This window comes from Oncorhynchus masou, chromosome 22 (genome assembly GCF_036934945.1).
Source record: "Oncorhynchus masou masou isolate Uvic2021 chromosome 22, UVic_Omas_1.1, whole genome shotgun sequence".
In the NCBI taxonomy this organism is placed as follows: domain Eukaryota; kingdom Metazoa; phylum Chordata; class Actinopteri; order Salmoniformes; family Salmonidae; genus Oncorhynchus; species Oncorhynchus masou.
The window spans coordinates 4,180,715-4,201,905 of NC_088233.1; the positions used below are offsets into that span (position 1 = coordinate 4,180,715).

At 45.3% G+C, this 21,191-nt stretch overlaps 1 protein-coding gene across 1 annotated transcript; it reads left to right on the top strand.

The window, feature by feature from the left end:
- Positions 1-1,877: 1,877 nt before the first annotated feature.
- LOC135508911 (tyrosine-protein kinase CSK-like) lies at positions 1,878-19,791 on the top strand. Its single transcript, XM_064929130.1, has 11 exons — positions 1,878-2,009; positions 2,617-2,733; positions 3,727-3,839; positions 10,197-10,416; positions 12,225-12,384; positions 12,706-12,805; positions 13,801-13,891; positions 14,006-14,079; positions 14,368-14,563; positions 18,228-18,314; positions 19,315-19,791. Exons 1-11 carry the CDS (start codon positions 1,995-1,997, stop codon positions 19,495-19,497), a joined length of 1,356 nt encoding a protein of 451 aa, XP_064785202.1. The 5' UTR covers positions 1,878-1,994; the 3' UTR covers positions 19,498-19,791.
- Positions 19,792-21,191: the final 1,400 nt, after the last annotated feature.

Genomic DNA, 21,191 nt, shown 5'->3' on the forward strand with positions numbered 1-21,191 from the left:
GCAGCCAGGGTCCTGTTCATTAGGGCAACAGAAAACCTTTTATAAAACAGTGGAATAGGGAAAATGTGCATTTCACATTGGAATAGGTCCAAGTAGTCTCTCCCTGTTTTTCAGTCGTTTCTTTTCATTTGGTCTCTAATGAACACGGCCCAGGACTCATCCATGGCAACCGACCCTGGCTGGGAGGTGGTTTGTCCCGGGATGATGACATCACTCATGGGCTGTATTCCCCCCCCCCCCCAGTGTGCATAGAAACAGAATTACTAGAATGGATTTGTCTGTTCTGTTAATGACATCATCTATGCTTCTACATGCTGCTCTGTTTTGTGTATAAATACTATGTCAATACATCCATATGTCATTTACTGTGGCCGATTTTGTTAGAATAAAATATGCTTTAAAAAATGCTTCACTCCCTATGGTTAGTGTCTGCCAACCTAGAAAATGAAGAATGAGAAGAATCCTTTAATGGTCCGTCCACTGGTTTCCATTCCAGTGTTGAGGAGAACCATATTAACCCTACAGTAGATTCACTGGGGCTGAAAGTAGCAACTCTGTTTTGGTGAGAAAAGGAATCCAGATGTCTTCTCCATATGGAATGAAACTATATTTTTAGTTTTTGGTTCATAGTTGCTTTTAACTAGCCTGGTTCCAGATCTGTTTTGTATTTTCTTGCCAACTATTATGGTCATTGAGCTGTTTATACAGATCTGGGACCAGGCTAGTTTTAAGCTGAGTACTGTGTTTGAAACCAAGTGGGAATTTGCCACCATAGAGTTGGATAGAGGACTCTAGGTGGATATAAACTGTTTTGGCATGGACATTGCCATTGAGGGCTTCACCATAAAAAAGTCAACTGGGTGTGCCTTCCTATGGGTGAATGAGGGTTTCACCATTTTCAAATAGTCAACTGGGTTTCCTACATGACTCTGTCCGGGTCATCAGAAACCAATGAATTATAGTTGAAAGCAAATATTCCATAACAGTGATGTAGATGGCAGTAAATCACCGTGGAGCCCTCAGTGACGCTGCCCGTGCGCTCATAGACGCCATAATGGGACATATAAGATGACATCTCTGTCTTTCTCTATGTTTACCACATATTCCTGTGAAGAATCTATTTGAATGGCCCTCGTTCTGGTCATTTTTACTAGTGAGAATCTCTTTTTCATCTTTAAGCTCTGGCCCAGAGGCTCCGTACGTGTGACGCAATTGCGGTACCTCTAGAGGCTTGCAGAGGTCAAATCAAGCTCCGTATCGCATTGCCGTGTGCCTCCCAAATTCTGTAACAATGTGGAGGGCTCTGCATTGACATGATTGGGGGGGGGGGGGGGGGGGGGGGGGGTACGTCCTGTATAAACTCACTACTTTTGACAACCTTCACAACAGCTCTGCAGAGCGCAAGAAGAAGCAGGGACGCCTTGACTTCTGCGGAGGCCGCATCACATCTAACTATTGTACGGCCAATGCAGATTCCAGGAATGACCATAAATCGTCTTCTACATACGCAGCATTTATCTGCAGTTCTGTCTACCGTATTAGATTGTGGGCTGGGCCGAACTAAAATGTTGCCGATAACTCGGGAGTATGGTTATTATTGATTTGAACCAAAGATCAGCCCCCCCCCCCCATCACACCGGTGGATCGTAATGGAAACTTGCTAACCCATGGTTTCGAAAGTGAGATGGAAAAAAAAAAAGAATTATCAAAAGACCTACTCACTTCTGCTTTCTACAGCCAACTGTTATTTATAGTCCTCCCTGTTCACATGTTTTACTTTCAGATGGGTCTGGTCACTGCCCATTTTGAATGTTGAGTTTAGGTGGTGGTTGTCTACTGTATTGTATGTAACGGTCACTTCTTGTCTCCACAGGTGTGTGAGTGTGTGTGTGTGTGTGTGTGTGTGTGTGTGTGTGTGAGTGTGTGTGTGAGTGTGCTATGGTAACGTCTGGTGTGTGAGGCCTGCGTCAGGAGACCCCACTGCCTTGTTCAGCATGTCTGAATCCCAGGTGAGACCCGGAGATCACAGACGAAGATGGCTTCATGTTAAAAGAGAGAACTCTTCACTATATACAACATGCCATTTGATTTTAGTTGTAGCCCTGAACCAGCTCACCTGATTCACCTATTCAGGGAGTTTGATGATCAGTCGACAAGTTGAATCGGGTGGCCCCGGAGTGCTGAATCGGGTGTGCTGGCCCCGGAGTAGTTGAATCGGGTGTGCTGGCCCCCGGAGTAGTTGAATCGGGTGTGCTGGCCCCCGGAATAGTTGAATCGGGTGTGCTGGCCCCCGGAATAGTTGAATCGGGTGTGCTGGCCCCCGGAGTAGTTGAATCGGGTGTGCTGGCCCCGGAGTAGTTGAATCGGGTGTGCTGGCCCCCGGAATCGGGTGTGCTGGCCCCCGGAGTAGTTGAATCGGGTGTGCTGGCCCCCGGAGTAGTTGAGGTACATGAAACATCTGGTGGTCCCCGAGGAGACGTTTCAGAACCACTTGTACTACACCACCCATTGTCATTGAGCTGGTTTATTGCAAGGGTTGAATAAATAAATAAAATAAATCAATTCCACTTTTGCTTTTTTGTGATAACCTTTTCCTCACTCGCTCCTGTCCCTCAGACCCCGTCATGGCCACGGGGCACAGAGTGTATGGCCAAGTACAACTTCAAGGGCACCACGGAGCAGGACTTGCCCTTTAACAAAGGAGATGTCTTGACCATCATCGTTGTCACTAAGGTAAAGTACCTAAACTCTCCGTGTTTAGGAAGCAGGTTGTCTTTCACCACAGCTGCCATTGTCTCTGGCAAGAAAACTAGAGAAACAGACCCAAATGGTTTATCATTTTAAGGAAAAACATTGGCTTAATCTTTCACATTTTTGTCGTGTTTCTTGAAATTCTAAAGAATAATAAAAAATTAAAAAATAGTTTAGACAAAGTTTTATTTTTAAAGGAGGCGTAGTACTAAATAATATTTAACAATCTATATTTTATTATGTTACCTTTTTTATTTAACTAGTCAAGTCAGTTAATAAATTCTGAAATTAATTCAGATCACTATTATCAACAAATGGTCATGATAAGCAAAATGCAAAAAAACACAAGTGTTATTTAATATCATCGTAAAAACGAAATCAAATGTAAGACTTAAATCTTTTTTTTTTTTTTAAATACAAATCTTAATTACAAGACAATACTGACATTTTTAACGATAACATTCACAGTCTAGGGTTACATATCTCATTGGGTTACAAGACAAAACATGACCATAGAGATGCCTGCTAGGCCATTGGGCCGGGAAGTCTAGGAAATGAGAATTCATCGTACACCCTTTCCATGGCGGGCTGAACCAGGACCATTTTAAAACATGTTTTTTATTTTTTATTGAACCTTTTTATATCTAATGAGTTAAGTCAGAGGGAGAATAAAATACGTTAATTCCATTTATCTGATTTCAAAAATCAATTGTTGACCATAAGCCATCCAATCAGATGGAAGCAGCCAGCATCCTCTAGGAAAGGGGTCACATCTATGATGGTCTGAGGAGGTGAGCTGTAAATCACTGTCCTTTTGTGTTTTCTGGGTATTTGCCAAGCAGCCCCAGGTGACAGAACACATCATGTAGGACCGAGTCCTCAGCAGGTTTCAGTCATGTTGTCCATCTCTCTACGTTATTTACTCAGTCAACCCTGATCTTCTAATCAGAGTAACGGTGACATGTTTTGTCTCAGGACCCCAACTGGTACAAAGCCAAGAACACAGCAGGTCGAGAAGGCACCATCCCAGCGAACTACGTCCAGAAGAGAGAAGGGGTGAAGCAAGGGGGCAAGCTGAGTCTAATGCCGTAAGTACAGTCTCCATAGCCTGGTTAAACCAGTCTGTGAAATGGGAAGTACACTCTCCATAGCCTGGTTAAACCAGTCTGAGTCAGGGGAAGTAGTCTCCATAGCCTGGTTAGACCAGTAAACCAGTCTGTGTAAGGGGAAGTACAGTCTCCATAGCCTGGTTAAACCAGTCTGTGTCAGGGGAAGTACAGTACAGTCTCCATAGCCTGGTTAAACCAGTCTGAGTCAGGGGAAGTACAGTACAGTCTCCATAGCCTGGTTAAACCAGTCTGTGTAAAGGGAAGTACCAGTTAAGCCTGGTTAAACCAGTCTGTGTAAAGGGAAGTACAGTCTCCATAGCCTGGTTAAACCAGTCTGAGTCAGGGGAAGTACAGTACAGTCTCCATAGCCTGGTTAAACCAGTCTGAGTCAGTACAGTCTCCATAGCCTGGTTAAACCAGTCTGAGTCAGGGGAAGTACAGTACAGTCTCCATAGCCTGGTTAGAAGTCCAGTCTGCCTGTTAAACCAGTCTGAGTAAGAAGTACAGTACAGTCTCCATAGCCTGGTTAAACCAGTCTGAGTAGGGGAAGTACAGTACAGTCTCCATAGCCTGGTTAAACCAGTCTGAGTAAGGGGAAGTACAGTACAGTCTCCATAGCCTGGTTAAACCAGTCTGAGTAAGGGAAGTACTGAAAGTACAGTACAGTCTCCATAGCCTGGTTAAACCAGTCTGAGTAAGGGGAAGGGGAAGTACAGTACAGTCTCCATAGCCTGGTTAAACCAGTCTGAGTAAGGGGAAGTACAGTACAGTCTCCATAGCCTGGTTAAACCAGTCTGAGTAAGGGGAAGTACAGTACAGTCTCCATAGCCTGGTTAAACCAGTCTGAGTAAGGGGAAGTACAGTCTCCATAGCCTGGTTAAACCAGTCTGAGTAAGGGGAAGTACAGTACAGTCTCCATAGCCTGGTTAAACCAGTCTGAGTAAGGGGAAGTACAGTACAGTCTCCATATAGCCTGGTTAAACCAGTCTGAGTAAGGGGTTAAGTACAGTACAGTCTCCATAGCCTGGTTAAACCAGTCTGAGTAAGGGGAAGTACAGTCTCCATAGCCTGGTTAAACCAGTCTGAGTAAGGGGAAGTACCTGGTTCCAAAAACCAGTCTGAGTAAGGGGAAGTACAGTACAGTCTCCATAGCCTGGTTAAACCAGTCTGAGTAAGGGGAAGTACAGTACCATAGTGGTTAAACCTGAGTCAGGGGAAGTAGCCTGGTTAAACCAGTCTGAGTAAGGTCTCCATAGCCTGGTTAAACCAGTCTGAGTCACAGTCCAGTCTCCATAGCCTGGTTAAACCAGTCTGAGTAAGGGGAAGTACAGTCTCCATAGCCTGGTTAAACCAGTCTGAGTAAGGGGAAGTACAGTACAGTCTCCATAGCCTGGTTAAACCAGTCTGAGAGTAAGGGATAGCCTGGTTAAACCAGTCTGAGTAAGGGAAGTACAGTCTCCATAGCCTGGTTAAACCAGTCTGAGTAAGGGGAAGTACATAGCCTGGTTAAACCAGTCCAGTAGCCATGGTTAAACCAGTCTGAGTCAGGGAAGTCAGTCCAGTAAGGGAAGTACAGTACAGTCTCCATAGCCTGGTTAGACCAGTCTGAGTAAGGGGAAGTACAATACAGTCTCCATAGCCTGGTTAGACCAGTCTGAGTCAGGGGAAGTACAGTCTCCATAGCCTGGTTAAACCAGTCTGAGTCAGGGGATGTAAGGCCTGGTTAAGTACAGTACAGTCTCCATAGCCTGGTTAGACCAGTCTGAGTCAGGGGGGAAGTACAATACAGTCTCCATAGCCTGGTTAAACCAGTCTGAGTAAGGGGAAGTAAGTACAGTCTCCATAGCCTGGTTAAACCAGTCTGAGTAAGGGGAAGTACTCCATAGCCTGGTTAAACCAGTCTGAGTAAGGGGAAGTACAGTACAGTCTCCATAGCCTGGTTAGACCAGTCTGAGTCAGGGGAAGTACAGTACAGTCTCCATAGCCTGGTTAGACCAGTCTGCCTGGTTAGTCTGAAAGGGGAAGTACAGTCTCCATAGCCTGGTTAAACCAGTCTGAGTAAGGGGGAAGTACAGTCTCCATAGCCTGGTTAAACCAGTCTGAGTAAGGGGAAGTACAGTACAGTCTGAGTCAGGGGAAGTACAGTACAGTCTCCATAGCCTGGTTAAACCAGTCTGAGTCAGGGGAAGTACAGTCTCCATAGCCTGGTTAAACCAGTCTGAGTCAGGGAAGTACAGTCTCCATAGCCTGGTTAAACCAGTCTGAGTAAGGGGAAGTACAGTCTGAGTAAGGGGAAGTAGTCTCCATAGCCTGGTTAAACCAGTCTGAGTCAGGGGAAGTACAGTCTCCATAGCCTGGTTAGACCAGTCTGAGTCAGTGGAAGTACAGTACAGTCTCCATAGCCTGGTTAAACCAGTCTGAGTAAGTGGAAGTACAGTACAGTCTCCATAGCCTGGTTAAACCAGTCTGAGTCAGGGGAAGTACAGTCTCCATAGCCTGGTTAAACCAGTCTGAGTCAGTGGAAGTACAGTACAGTCTCCATAGCCTGGTTAGACCAGTCTGAGTCAGTGGAAGTACAGTACAGTCTCCATAGCCTGGTTAAACCAGTCTCAGTAAGGGGAAGTACAGTACAGTCTCCATAGCCTGGTTAAACCAGTCTGAGTCAGAGGAAGTACAGTCTCCATAGCCTGGTTAGACCAGTCTGAGTCAGGGGAAGTACAGTCTCCATAGCCTGGTTAAACCAGTCTGAGTCAGTGGAAGTACAGTACAGTCTCCATAGCCTGGTTAGACCAGTCTGAGTCAGGGGAAGTACAGTACAGTCTCCATAGCCTGGTTAGACCAGTCTGAGTCAGGGGAAGTACAGTCATCACTCCATGTTGTACTGAAATTACTTCCCATGGATACACTGCCAGTGGCGTGTTGCTGCAGGGCTCGCCAGTGGCGTGTTGCTGCAGGGCTCGCCAGTGGCGTGTTGCTGCAGGGCTCGCCAGTGGCGTGTTGCTGCAGGGCTCGCCAGTGGCGTGTTGCTGCAGGGCTCGCCAGTGGCGTGTTGCTGCAGGGCTCGCCAGTGGCGTGTTGCTGCAGGGCTCGCCAGTGGCGTGTTGCTGCTGGGCTCGCCAGTGGCGTGTTGCTGCTGTGGCTGTTGCGCCAGTGGCGTGTTGCTGCAGGGCTCGCCAGTGGCGTGTTGCTGCAGGGCGTGTTGTTGCTCGCCAGTGGCGTGTTGCTGCAGGGCTCGCCAGTGGCGTGTTGCTGCAGGGCTCGCCAGTGGCGTGTTGCTGCAGGGCTCGCCAGTGGCGTGTTGCTGCTGGGCTCGTCAATATATACATAGGAATGTGTTTTTGTAAGGGCTCTCATCAATTAAAGAATAAACACATTCAATGTAAAGTATTACAAAGCGAAGTCAAACTGTGAAACATTTACAACTTTCATTTGTAGTTCAACGCTCAGTGACTGATACTCTGTTTCTGTGTATTGGTGTGTTTCTGTGTATCGGTATGTTTCTGTGTGTTTCTGTGTTTCTGTGTGTTTCTGTGTATCGGTATGTTTCTGTGTATCGGTGTGTTTCTGTGTGTTTCTGTGTTTCTGTGTATGGTGTGTGTTTCTGTGTATCGGTGTGTTTCTGTGTGTTTCTGTGTGTGTTTCTGTGTATCGGTTTCTGTGTGTTCTGTGTATCGGTGTGTTTCTGTGTGTGTGTTTCTGTGTATCGGTGTGTTTCTGTGTGTATCGGTGTGTTTCTGTGTGTTTCTGTGTTTCGGTGTGTTTCTGTGTCGGTGTGTTTCTGTGTATCGGTTTTCTGTTTTTCTGTGTGTTTCTGTGTATCGGTGTGTTTCTGTGTTTCTGTGTTTCTGTGTTCGGTGTGTTTCTGTGTGTTTCTGTGTATCGGTGTGTTTCTGTGTATCGGTGTGTTTCTGTGTGTGTGTTTCTGTGTGTTTTTCTGTGTATCGGTGTGTTTCTGTGTGTTTCTGTGTATCGGTGTGTTTCTGTTTCTGTGTTCGGTGTGTTTCTGTGTATCGGTGTGTTTCTGTGTATCGGTGTGTTTCTGTGTGTTTCTGTGTATCGGTGTGTTTCTGTGTATCGGTATGTTTCTGTGTGTTTCTGTGTGTTTCTGTGTATCGGTGTGTTTCTGTGTTTCTGTGTTTCTGTGTGTTTCTGTGTATCGGTGTGTTTCAGTGTGTTTCTGTGTATCGGTGTGTTTCTGTGTATCGGTGTGTTTCTGTGTATCGGTGTGTTTCTGTGTATCAGTGTGTTTCTGTTGCTGTGTATCGGTGTGTTTCTGTGTATCGGTGTGTTTCTGTGTTTCGGTGTTTCTGTGTATCGTGTGTTTCTGTGTGTTTCTGTGTATCAGTGTGTTTCTGTGTATCGGTGTGTTTCTGTTTTTCTGTGTTTCTGTGTTTCTGTGTATCGGTGTGTTTCTGTGTGTTGTCGTGTATCGGTGTGTTTCTGTGTATCGGTGTGTTTCTGTTTTTCTGTGTATCGGTGTGTTTCTGTGTTTCTGTGTATCGTTGTGTGTGTGTTTCGGTGTGTTTCTGTGTATCGGTGTGTTTTCTGTGTTTCGGTGTGTTGTTTCTGTGTGTTTCTGTGTGTTTCGGTGTGTTTCTGTGTATCGGTGTGTTTCTGTGTATCGGTGTGTTTCTGTGTATCGGTGTGTATCAGTGTGTTTGTGTGTATCGGTGTGTTTGTGTGTATCGGTGTGTTTCTGTGTATCGGTGTGTTTCTGTGTGTTTCGTGTGTTTCTGTGTGTTTTTCTGTGTATCGGTGTGTTTCTGTGTATCGGTGTGTTTCTGTGTATCGTGTGTATCGGTGTGTTTCGTGTATCGGTGTGTTTCTGTGTGTTTCGTGTATCGGTGTGTTTCTGTGTATCGGTGTGTTTCTGTGTATCGGTGTGTTTCTGTGTGTATCGGTGTGTTTCTGTGTATCGGTGTGTTTCTGTGTGTGTTTCTGTGTGTTTCTGTGTATCGGTGTGTTTCTGTGTGTCTGTGTGGTGTTTCTGTGTGTTTCTGTGTATCGGTGTGTTTCTGTGTGTTTCTGTGTATCGGTGTGTTTCTGTGTATCGGTGTGTTTCTGTGTATCGGTGTGTTTCTGTGTATCGGTGTGTTTCTGTGTTTCTGTGTATCGGTGTGTTTCTGTGTATCAGTGTGTTTCTGTGTGTTTCTGTGTATCGGTGTGTTTCTGTGTGTATCTGTATGTTTCTGTGTGTTTCTGTGTGGTATGTTTCTGTGTGTTTCTGTGTATCGGTATGTTTCTGTGTGTTTCTGTGTGTTTCTGTGTGTTTCTGTTTCTGTGTGTATCGGTGTGTTTCTGTGTATCGGTGTGTTTCTGTGTGTTTCTGTGTATCGGTGTGTTTCTGTGTGTTTCTGTGTGTTTCTCGGTATGTTTCTGTGTGTTTCTGTGTATCGGTGTGTTTCTGTGTATCGGTCTGGTGTTTCTGTGTGTATCGGTGTGTTTCTGTGTTCTGTGTGTTTCTGTGTGTTTTGTGTATGGTGTGTTTCTGTGTATCGGTATGTTTCTGTGTGTTTCTGTGTATCGGTGTTTCTGTTTCTGTGTGTGTTTCTGTGTATCGGTATGTTTCTGTGTGTTTCTGTGTATCGGTGTGTTTCTGTGTTCGGTGTGTGTGTTTCTGTGTATCGGTATGTTTCTGTGTGTTTCTGTGTATCGGTGTGTTTCTGTGTGTTTCTGTGTATCGGTGTGTTTCTGTGTGTTTCTGTGTATCGGTGTGTTTCTGTGTATCGGTATGTTTCTGTGTGTTTCTGTGTATCGGTGTGTTTCTGTGTATCGGTATGTTTCTGTGTGTTTCTGTGTATCGGTGTGTTTCTGTGTATCGGTGTGTTTCTGTGTATCGGTGTGTTTCTGTGTATCGGTGTGTTTCTGTGTGATTGAACAGTGCAGATAGGCTGTTTGTCGTGGCAGTGTGTCGTGTGAATCTAAACACCAGTTGGGCAGTGCAGGGCTGAGTCCTGCCTCTGTCTACTCAGCCCTGTAATTGTAGTGCACTGTCTGTTTCCATCACCGCTGTGTGTCTGTCTATCTGTCTGTCTGTCTGTCTGCAAGGTTTCCTGTTGGTTCCTTTCAATCTCCCACATTTAGCCACATACTTCAGTTCTGAGAAGTGTGTGTGTGTGTGTGTGTGTGTGTGTGTGTGTGTGTTTCTGTGTGTGTTTCTGTGTGTGTTTCTGTGTGTGTGTGTTTCTGTGTGTGTGTTTCTGTGTGTGTGTGTGTTTCTGTGTGTTTCTGTGTGTGTGTGTGTGTGTGTGTTTCTGTGAGAGACTCTTTGTTGTAAAAAGAAATGCACTTTGTGACAACTGTTGACAACAATGTTGACCCGCCCCCCATTTCCAGATGGTTCCATGGTAAGATCACCAGGGAGCAGGCTGAGAATCTCCTGATCCCCCCAGAGACGGGCCTGTTCCTGGTCAGAGAGAGCACCAACTACCCCGGAGACTACACTCTGTGTGTCAGCTGTGACGGCAAGGTGGAGCACTACCGTATTGTCTACAAGGAGGGTCAGCTCAGCATCGACGAGGACGAGTTCTTCGAGAACCTCATGCAGCTGGTGGAGGTACAGGGGAAGACATATATATATATATATATATTTATATAATATATATGGATATATATATATATATATATATATATATATATATATAAGCCACCCAATCGCTCCCTACCCCCTAAACCTGACCCCTTGGCCCTTTACCATTTTGACTGTAGTAGATCTGAATATTCTAGATGGGTTTAAACCGTGTAGTTGTGGAGATTCCACCATATTGCGTCCACCTTACAGGTCTGCGAACATCAAAGGGCCAAGAGAAAAATGTAGGGAAGGAATTGGGACCGGCTCCTAAAGCAAGCTGGTACCAATGAGCTTTCCACTTGGTCAAAAAAGCTGTCTATTATTTTGCAAGCAGAGTGTGTGAGCACTGAGCACCGTTGTTGACTATACAGACATGGTTTCGCTGTTAGTGAGGTGTTCTGTTCTCTGAAACGGTTTGTTAGCGGTAGGTTCTACGTTATTTCACCTGAAGACACCTGGTCCAGCTTTCAAAACCACCCTCTCTGTTCCTTCCTTCTAAACCACCCTCTCTGTTCCTTCCTTCTAAACCACCCTCTCTGTTCCTTCCTTCTAAACCACCCTCTCTGTTCCTTCCTTCTAAACCACCCTCTCTGTTCCTTCCTTCTAAACCACCCTCTCTGTTCCTTCCTTCTAAACCACCCTCTCTGTTCCTTCCTTCTAAACCACCCTCTCTGTTCCTTCCTTCTAAACCACCCTCTCTGTTCCTTCCTTCTAAACCACCCTCTCTGTTCCTTCCTTCTAAACCACCCTCTCTGTTCCTTCCTTCTAAACCACCCTCTCTGTTCCTTCCTTCTAAACCACCCTCTCTGTTCCTTCCTTCTAAACCACCCTCTCTGTTCCTTCCTTCTAAACCACCCTCTCTGTTCCTTCCTTCTAAACCACCCTCTCTGTCTAAACCACCCTCTCTGTTCCTTCCTTCTAAACCTTCTGTTTCTTCCTTCTAAACCACCCTCTCTGTTCCTTCCTTCCTTCTAAACCACCCTCTCTGTTCCTTCCTTCCTTCTAAACCACCCTCTCTGTTCCTTCCTTCCTTCTAAACCACCCTCTCTGTTCCTTCCTTCCTTCTAAACCACCCTCTCTCTTCCTTCCTTCCTTCTAAACCACCCTCTCTCTTCCTTCCTTCCTTCTAAACCACCCTCTCTTCCTTCCTTCCTTCCTTCTAAACCACCCCCTCTCTCTTCCTTCCTTCCTTCCTTCTAAACCACCCCCTCTCTCTTCCTTCCTTCCTTCCTTCTAAACCACCCTCCCTTCCTTCCTTCTAAACCACCTTCCTTCCTTCCTTCTAAACCACCCTCTCTCTTCCTTCCTTCCTTCCTTCCTTCTAAACCACCCCCTCTCTCTTCCTTCCTTCCTTCTAAACCACCCTCTCTCTCTTCCTTCCTTCCTTCTAAACCACCCTCTCTCTCTTCCTTCCTTCCTTCTAAACCACCCTCTCTCTCTCTCTCTCTCTCTCTCTCTCTCTCTCTCTTCCTTCACTGTACATGTGCTTTAGGTCCACAACTCAGTCCATGTTGATGACATGCGTGTATATATATATTTTTAAACCCAACCAATGCTCTGCTGTTTTTAACAATGCTGCCCTCTGTTGGTTACTGCTTGGTCCTGCTGAATAAATCCTAAGGTTCCTACCAGGGTTGGGATCAACTCTATCTTTACTTCCTGAATTGACCCCAAACCTGGTTAAAATCTAACGCATCAACCATCACCAGCATTCACAACCTTTAACCCTTCCTGGGTCGTGTTATTGACCTACGCCCTCTCTCTCTCTCTCTTTGTCCTCTCCTTGTCCTCAGCACTATACCAAAGACGCAGATGGTCTCTGCACCAAACTGATCAAGCCGAAGCTGGAGGAGGGAACTGTGGCAGCCCAGGATGAGTTCTCTAGGAGTGGCTGGGCTCTGAACAGGAAGGAGCTTAACATTCAGCAGTCAATAGGCAAGGGAGAGTTTGGAGGCAAGTATGTGTGTGCCTGTCCATGTTATGTCTGCGGTTGTATGGGGATGTTAGGCCCTCGGGGGGGCTCAGTCACTCCTCTGCGTCACACCCTGTTCTGGGATGTCAGTTCACTGGACCCAATATCTGTTCTGTTGGAGTGTGTGTGAAAAATGGTCTTAAATGGATGCTCTCATTCTCACTTACGCAGACGCAGGATGTGTGTTTAAACCGTTTACACAGTGTGCCGCTCATTGGCCACCCATGACTATTGAGCCAAGGTATTTCCAGGATGTGGAAGGGTTAAACACCCATCCTGAGTCTGTGTCTCTCTCTCTTTAGATGTGAAGGTGGGAGACTACAGAGGGACCAAAGTAGCTGTGAAGTGTATCAAGCATGATGCCACGGCACAGGCCTTCATCGCAGAGGCCTCAGTCATGACGTAAGTTTCAGAGCTTTGAGAGAGGACCACAACCCTGGTCAGGTTCAGAGAGGACCACAACTCTGGTCAGGTTCAGAGAGGACCACAACTCTGGTCAGGTTCAGAGAGGACCACAACTCTGGTCAGGTTCAGAGAGGACCACAACCCTGGTCAGGTTCAGAGAGGACCACAACCCTGGTCAGGTTCAGAGAGGACCACAACTCTGGTCAGGTTCAGAGAGGACCACAACTCTGGTCAGGTTCAGAGAGGACCACAACCCTGGTCAGGTTCAGAGAGGACCACAACTCTGGTCAGGTTCAGAGAGGACCACAACTCTGGTCAGGTTCAGAGAGGACCACAACCCTGGTCAGGTTCAGAGAGGACCACAACCCTGGTCAGGTTAGAGAGGACCACAACTCTGGTCAGGTTCAGAGAGGACCACAACTCTGGTCAGGTTCAGAGAGGACCACAACTCTGGTCAGGTTCAGAGAGGACCACAACCCTGGTCAGGTTCAGGTTCAGAGGACCACAACTCTGGTCAGGTTCAGAGAGGACCACAACTCTGGTCAGGTTCAGAGAGGACCACAACCCAGGTTCAGGTCAGGTTCAGAGCTTTGGGGGAGGACCACAACCCTGGTCAGGTTCAGAGAGGACCACAACCCTGGTCAGGTTCAGAACTTTGGGGGAGGACCACAACCCTGGTCAGGTTCAGAGAGGACCACAACTCTGGTCAGGTTCAGAGAGGACCACAACCCTGGTCAGGTTCAGAGCTTTGAGAGAGGACCACAACCCTGGTCAGGTTCAGAGAGGACCACGACCCTGGTCAGGTTCAGAGCCTTGAGAGAGGACCAGAACTCCGGTCAAGTGTTTAACATCCTTATTGTTTTCTTAGATCAGTGTTTGTTTGATCTGTGAGGTTTTGGTTGAATAAAACATGTTGGTTTACTGTGCAGCTATTTAAACAGCTTTTCTAAAATGTTGAACTCTTGCTAATGTGTGTTGGTCCTCTTCTGCAGGCAGCTGAGACACAATAACCTGGTTCAGTTGATAGGTGTCATCGTTGAGGAGACGGGAAGCCTGTTTATTGTCAGCGAGTACATGGCCAAGGTAGGAAGGCTCTTTATGATTCAGTTAAATTAAAGGGAGTTCATAAATAAATATATATATTTATATATATATAAATAAAGAACCAGATATCACTGAAGACTTCTCTTTTTATAGGGCAGTCTAGTGGACTACCTGCGCTCCAGAGGCCGGACAGTGATCTTCGGGGATTGTCTACTCAAGTTCTCACTGTGAGTATGATAATGATTGATCTGTACATCTTCAATAATATTACCAGAAGTCTGTTGACAGTGGCTTAGAGCAGCCAGTTGGAATTGTAACATCATCAATTTTGGTTAGCATTGTCAGACTCTTTACATGTCGATAACCCCCCCCCCCCCCATTGTGACTTGTGTGTGAGGCCATGGAGTATCTCGATGCCAACAACTTGAACGGAGACCTCACTGCCAATGTAAACTATGCATTAAATAATTAAACTAAATGTTGCCTGTGTCCCTCCTCCTCCTCCTCCTCCGTAGTGACGTGTGTGAGGCCATGGAGTATCTGGAGGCCAACAACTTTGTCCACAGAGACCTGGCGGCACGAAACGTTCTGGTGTCTGACGAAAACATCGCTAAGGTCAGCGACTTTGGCCTGACCAAAGAGGCCTCATCCAATCAGGACACGGCCAAACTGCCCATCAAGTGGACCTCACCAGAGGCTCTGAGGGAAAAGGTAGGCAAGAACTTGCTAGAGCTAGCTTGAAATGTTCTCAATGTCGCTATCGAATTTGATCGTTTTCCATAGCTCAACTGGTTTGTATTTTGTCAAGGAGGGCGGTCACGTTTTAGCGAGGCAGAGGGCCCCGAGTTTGAGCCGTGGTATGGAAAGTTTACCCTGGGTAGTGTTCAGAAATTGAGGATGTAGATTGTGGCCTGGCAGTGCGCTCTGTTTCCCCAATAGATGGTGCTGTGGCCTGGCGGTGCACTCTGTTTCCAATAGATGGCGCTGTGGCCTGGCGGTGCACTCTGTTTCCAATAGATGGTGCTGTGGCCTGGTGGTGCGCTCTGTGTTTACAATAGATGGTGCTGTGGCCTGGCGGTGCGCTCTGTGTTTCCAATAGATGGTGCTGTGGCCTGGCGGTGCGCTCTGTGTTTCCAATAGATGGTGCTGTGGCCTGGCGGTGCACTCTGTTTCCAATAGATGGTGCTGTGGCCTGGCGGTGCGCTCTGTGTTTCCAATAGATGGTGCTGTGGCCTGGCGGTGCGCTCTGTGTTTCCAATAGATGGTGCTGTGGCCTGGCGGTGCGCTCTGTGTTTCCAATAGATGGTGCTGTGGCCTGGCGGTGTGCTCTGTGTTTCCAATAGATGGTGCTGTGGCCTGGCGGTGCGCTCTGTGTTTCCAATAGATGGTGCTGTGGCCTGGCGGTGCACTCTGTGTTTCCAATAGATGGTGCTGTGGCCTGGCGGTGCACTCTGTTTCCAATAGATGGTGCTGTGGCCTGGCGGCGCGCTCCGTCATCACAGCCACTTCATTCCTTGACGACTTTTGACGTGAAAAATGAGAAGTGGACTCTGAATGTTGTTTTGAAGAAGAAATACTTGTTTTACTAATATTAGACATAATATGTCAAGAAAGTGTTGCCTTTTAACCTCTCTGGGATATTCGGGACGGTAGCGTCCCACCTCGCCAACAGCCAGTGAAAGTGCAGAGCGCCAAATTCAAAACAACAGAAATCTCATAATTAAAATTCCTCAAGCATACAAGTATTTTACACCATTTTAAAGATAAACTTCTCGTTAATCCAGCCACAGTGTCTGATTTCAAAAAGGCTTTACGGCGAAAGCAAACCAAACGATTATGTTAGGTCAGAGCCAAGTCACAGAAAAACACAGCCATTTTTCCAGCCAAAGAGAGGAGTCAGAAAAAGCAGAAAGAGAGCTAAATTAATCACTCACCTGTGATGATCTTCATCAGATGATACTCATAGGACTTCATGTTACACAATACATGTATGTTTTGTTCGATAAAGTTCATATTTATATAAAAAAAATCTGAGTTTACATTGGCGTGTTATGTTCAGTAGTTCCAAAACATCCGGTGATTTTGCAGAGAGCCACATCAATTTACAGAAATACTCATCATAAATGTTGATGAAAATACACGTGCAGAACATCAGCAGGCGTGTGGGAGTCATAGAGGAGAAGCTGATCTCCCGAGGTTGAAGGAAAAACCAGATGGCGTCGATGGTTTTTCTACCGGAGGAGACTACTGACACCAGAGACACCGCTCAACTTGACATTTTTGTCAGGAATAAAAATGAGAACTTTTAAATAACGGAGGAACTTATTACGATGGAATCAATGATGGGAACAAACGGAGGCTCTGACTGCTTGGGGGAAAAAAATCTACCTTGGAGCCAATTGACAAACGTATCAACAAATCTAACCGGTAAAACGTTGGCCTCCTAAAAAGATGACGAGACAGAGTAAAAGAAAGCACTAACTTGAAATGAATATTTATTCACTGTATTATTCATCAGGAAGCCCTGTGTAAAAGTGTGTTAAAGCTGTAAAAGCTGTCAACTTTATACGGGCAAATGGGGCTTAACCATTGTCAGTTCATTCAGGTGCTCAAAGACAAAGGCACCAGGACTTGTTGTAAAATGTGCGCTGGCTAAACCTGAGGAAAGTATTTCCGTGTGTGTGTGTGTGTGTGTGGGGGGGGGGAGAGACTGAGAAGGGAGAGCACTTTACCAAACGTATCAAGGAACATACCTGGCGACTTTTCCGAGTTGAAAGACAGACTGGCTGTGGACATATTGGGCCATCTGAACGATGTAAATGTGAAACTGCTGGGAAATTGTGTTTCTGTGCATTGGGACTGTATTCCAACGTGAAAGAAAGCATTCAAGGGCAAACGTACGATGTTCAAGGCCAAACGTACAATGTTCAAGGCCAAACGTACGATGTTCAAGGCCAAACGTACGATGTTCAAGGCCAAACGTACGATGTTCAAGGCCAAACGTAAGGCAAATGAGCAGCAGGTCTTTTGCTCATGTTTCGACACTGAACACGCCCACATCAGGACATAGTTGCATGCAGAGTTTTCCCACCTCAGACTCAGTTTGAAACGGACATGGAGCTTGTATCATGGCCCCCTGTCTGTCGACAGTGAGAAAGCACCACCACACACACACACAGAGAGACACAGAGACACACAATTGTAGCTCATCGACATCTGTGACACAGTGTTTTAAAAGGAGAAGTACAAAACAGAAACAATAGACCACCAGTTTTACGGCTCACTGAATGTAACAAAGTTCCCAAACATTAAAAAAGCCCAAATTGTGCTTGTTTTATTCAGGTCCAGATATGTGTGTGAACAAACGTTCTCAGTCATGAATTACAACAAATCGCCATCACAGGTCAAATTTAATAAATGACCACTTGTCAGCTGTTTATGAGAATCTCAATATCGAAGATGACCACAGACTTTTTTTCATTCCCTTTGCCAAGATAGGTGACCCAGACCCTTTTTTCATATTTTAAGACTCACATAACCGTGACTGGGGTAGGCAAGGATGATGCTTTTCCATGGTGATGGTGATGCAGTGAGAATTATCCAGCAATGTTCCTGGATACAGGTAATAACTAATCAGTCAGATTTGGGCTGATGTGATTGGATAAGTGTAAATATGGCTCTCAACGGAGATGAGAATTGTTCCTTAATATGCTTTCAGAAACGGAGCAAAGGAAACGGATGTTTCACTCAAAAAAATTTTTTTTACACACATCTGCTTTTTACATTTTGCATGTCTCCAGTCATATAATATATATATACATATATATATATTTTTAAGTTTGCATATTGTGACTTTGTTTGTACTTTACAAGGGTGTATGTGTTTGACGGTGTCTGGGATGATATAAATTATATCAATGTTGTGAAATGTGTTCACAACAAAACAAGGGGTAGGTATATGGTACAAGGGCAGAAATGTTCTGCAGGCATATGCACACCTACAGTTCACTAGTTGTTGCTGTGTCGATGTGAAAATGAATAAAGGCTTCACATGTTTTGTTACACGTATAGTATGTGGCCCTTGAGCCAAAAGGTTGGCCCAACACCTGCTCTTGGAACTTGTTTTGATTGGAGGAGATTGGATAGGTGTAAAGCAATATGGTAGCAATTCCATCTAGCCTATCAAGAGGACAAAATGGAGCTACCACCATATTGCTTACACTTATCTACTCCTCTGAGATCTATAGGGAGTGTAGGGGTTAGAGGTCGACTTGAGATTTTAGAATATATCGATAGTATTGTACTGCTGATTGGCACCATTTTAATGATGCACTGCGTGTGTTACACATGAGCTGAAATGCTGTCTTGATCAACAGAAGTTCTCCACCAAGTCAGATGTGTGGAGCTATGGGATCTTGCTGTGGGAGATCTACTCCTTTGGCCGAGTGCCTTACCCCAGAATTGTAAGTATATTTTTTGCCTGGACAGATTGGCAGGTGTGTGACAGCTATGGAGTATATATGAATTTAAGCAGATAAAGAGTTGATGTGGTAAATCTGAAATGTGGACACTGCTGTTATAGGCCAGTATAATACTATTCCTTTCTATGTTAACATTATATGTTCATTAGTGATAATGATAACATACTAATAGAATTACTAAACAGATAAAAAGTAATTATATTTCTATAAATGACTCCCGTGTCCACTCTGATCCTCTATAAATGACTCCCGTGTCCACTCTGATCCTCTATAAATGACTCCCGTGTCTAACTCTGATCCTCTATAAATGACTTCCGTGTCCACGCTGATCCTCTATAAATGACTCCCGTGTCTAACTCTGATCCTCTATAAATGACTCCCGTGTCCACTCTGACCCTCTATAAATGACTCCCGTGTCTAACTCTGATCCTCTATAAATGACTCCCGTGTCTAACTCTGATCCTCTATAAATGACTCCCGTGTCCACGCTGATCCTCTATAAATGACTCCCGTGTCCACGCTGATCCTCTATAAATGACTCCGGTGTCCACTCTGATCCTCTATAAATGACTCCCGTGTCCACTCTGATCCTCTATAAATGACTCCCGTGTCCACTCTGATCCTCTATAAATGACTCCGGTGTCCACTCTGATCCTCTATAAATGACTCCCGTGTCTAACTCTGATCCTCTATAAATGACTCCCGTGTCCACTCTGATCCTCTATAAATGACTCCCGTGTCCACTCTGATCCTCTATAAATGACTCCGGTGTCCACTCTGATCCTCTATAAATGACTCCCGTGTCTAACTCTGATCCTCTATAAATGACTCCCGTGTCCACTCTGATCCTCTATAAATGACTCCCGTGTCCACTCTGATCCTCTATAAATGACTCCCCTCTTCACCTTTTATTATTTTCCGATTTCCTCATCCCAACCTTCTCCTCCTCCCTCCTCATCCCAACCTTCTCCTCCTCCCTCAGCCTCTGAAGGAGGTGGTACCACGCGTAGAGAAGGGCTACAAGATGGACGCCCCGGACGGCTGTCCTGAGGTGGTGTATGAAGTCATGAAGCAGTGCTGGACCCTGGACCCCCTGGTGCGACCCCGCTTCAGAGTCCTCCGGGAGAAACTGCATCATATCCTAGCCAAGGAACTCTACCTTTGAGAGGATAGGAATAGGAGGAAGGGGAGAGTGGACAAGGGCGGCTCTCCTTTCATTGAGGAAGAGGGGGAGGTAGAGTAATGATGAGAGAGAGAGAGGACAGACAAGGATTGCTCTTCTTTTGTGATGGGACCTGCCTTTATCAAGACCTCAGTCAGAGATCTTCCTTCCTCCCTTTATTTTTCTCTATAAATGAAAGAATCCCACCCGATTGTGTTAAAAATTCACTGCTTTTCTGACTTGATGTTTTATCATTTCTCATTCTGTTGAAATGTTTTTTCCACTTGTTGCCCCCCCCCCTCAGGGTTACCTGTACTACAGTACAGTAGTGGGTGTGTCTGGCTGGCTGACTACAGTGTGTACCCGTTGTCAAGCAAACCTAACCTGACCTGTCGTGAGGTACTATACTTCTTTCACACTCTCGCACCGTGCTGGCTCAAATATGTTATTTTTTTTACATTAGATGTATAACCAGGCCAGTGCAGTAGGTAGAGCTTGGCTCAGTAGTGTGAATCCACCCAGAGCCAGGTATTACACTTCCCATGTCCCTGCGCTCTACCCATACGGGTTAAGAGGGTATTAATCTGTGCCAAAGTGCCTCCAGAATGAACGCAAGGACTATCCCCACAGACACGTCACGCCTCTACACGCTTGCCTTTGTTCTTTCTTTCTATTTTTCTATGTTTTATACATGGTCTAATTGTCATTCCACATCCTTCTCTCTTATGGACAAGTGTTCATCTCACATTTACCAAACTGGAAAGCAGGACAAATCCTCCAGGAAAAAAAGTATTTGATGACCTGTAACATGACAAAGAGCATGGGTACAAGAGGGAAAATACATTATGGAGAAGGAAAAAAATAATAATTTTGTAACAGATAAATTTAAGGGTCTTGGAATATTCAGAGTAAAATAAATAAAGTTGAGAACTCAAAGGAACTGTGCATGTGGGATGAAAAGCCCTGATTCTAATGTTATTTTTTACTTTGCTGAGATGATTAAATCATTCCACTTAAATGTTTTGAGACTTGTCTTATTTTGTTATTTGGTGTGATGTGCGTTTGTGAATATAGTTGTGGAACTATTATTTAGCTTCCGGTGGAATGGGGGACTTGTTTCACGGTTGCAACGTAGTGGTGCAACAGGGAAATGAGCACTGAAAACAAAAAGCAATCTGCGCAGGTTCAAAGATCCTTGAGTACATTTATTTCCAAGTAAAATTGGCATTGGATGAAGCTGATGCAGTCTGTTGACAGCTGCCGACCGTGCTAAGTAACCAAGTCTACAATATATCTTGTTTTTGACCTGGCTGAAGATAAAGTTATTTTTGAGATGTGAAAATAAATAGCCAGCCAGTCCACTCCCAACTGCTAGCTTGTTATCCTTTATCTACTCCGGAGTTCCCATCTCAATGGCTTCGTCAGCTTCTCAACCTTCGAGAAACGAATATCTATTTAACACAGAATGACTGCGATCCACAGTGGTCCGAAAGGACACTGGACGAGTACGAAGATTCGACAGATTGTTTCTCTGAGTCCATGATGCATTGATTTGAACATCTATAGTACATGATAATCGGACAGGAAATAATACTGTTCACCTTACTGTGTATAAAAACACTTTTGTCTGGTCCCCGCAGAGCTTCACAGTCATCCATTATTTAGTAGATACAGAAGAGCAACATTATCATGGTAAA

Excerpts from the sequence above, each read along its gene's own strand:
- LOC135508911 (XM_064929130.1), top strand. Across the intron at positions 2,734-3,726 it reads CCATCATCGTTGTCACTAAG|GACCCCAACTGGTACAAAGC; the intron begins GTAAAGTACCTA and ends GTTTTGTCTCAG. Across the intron at positions 14,080-14,367 it reads TGTCTACTCAAGTTCTCACT|TGACGTGTGTGAGGCCATGG; the intron begins GTGAGTATGATA and ends CCTCCTCCGTAG.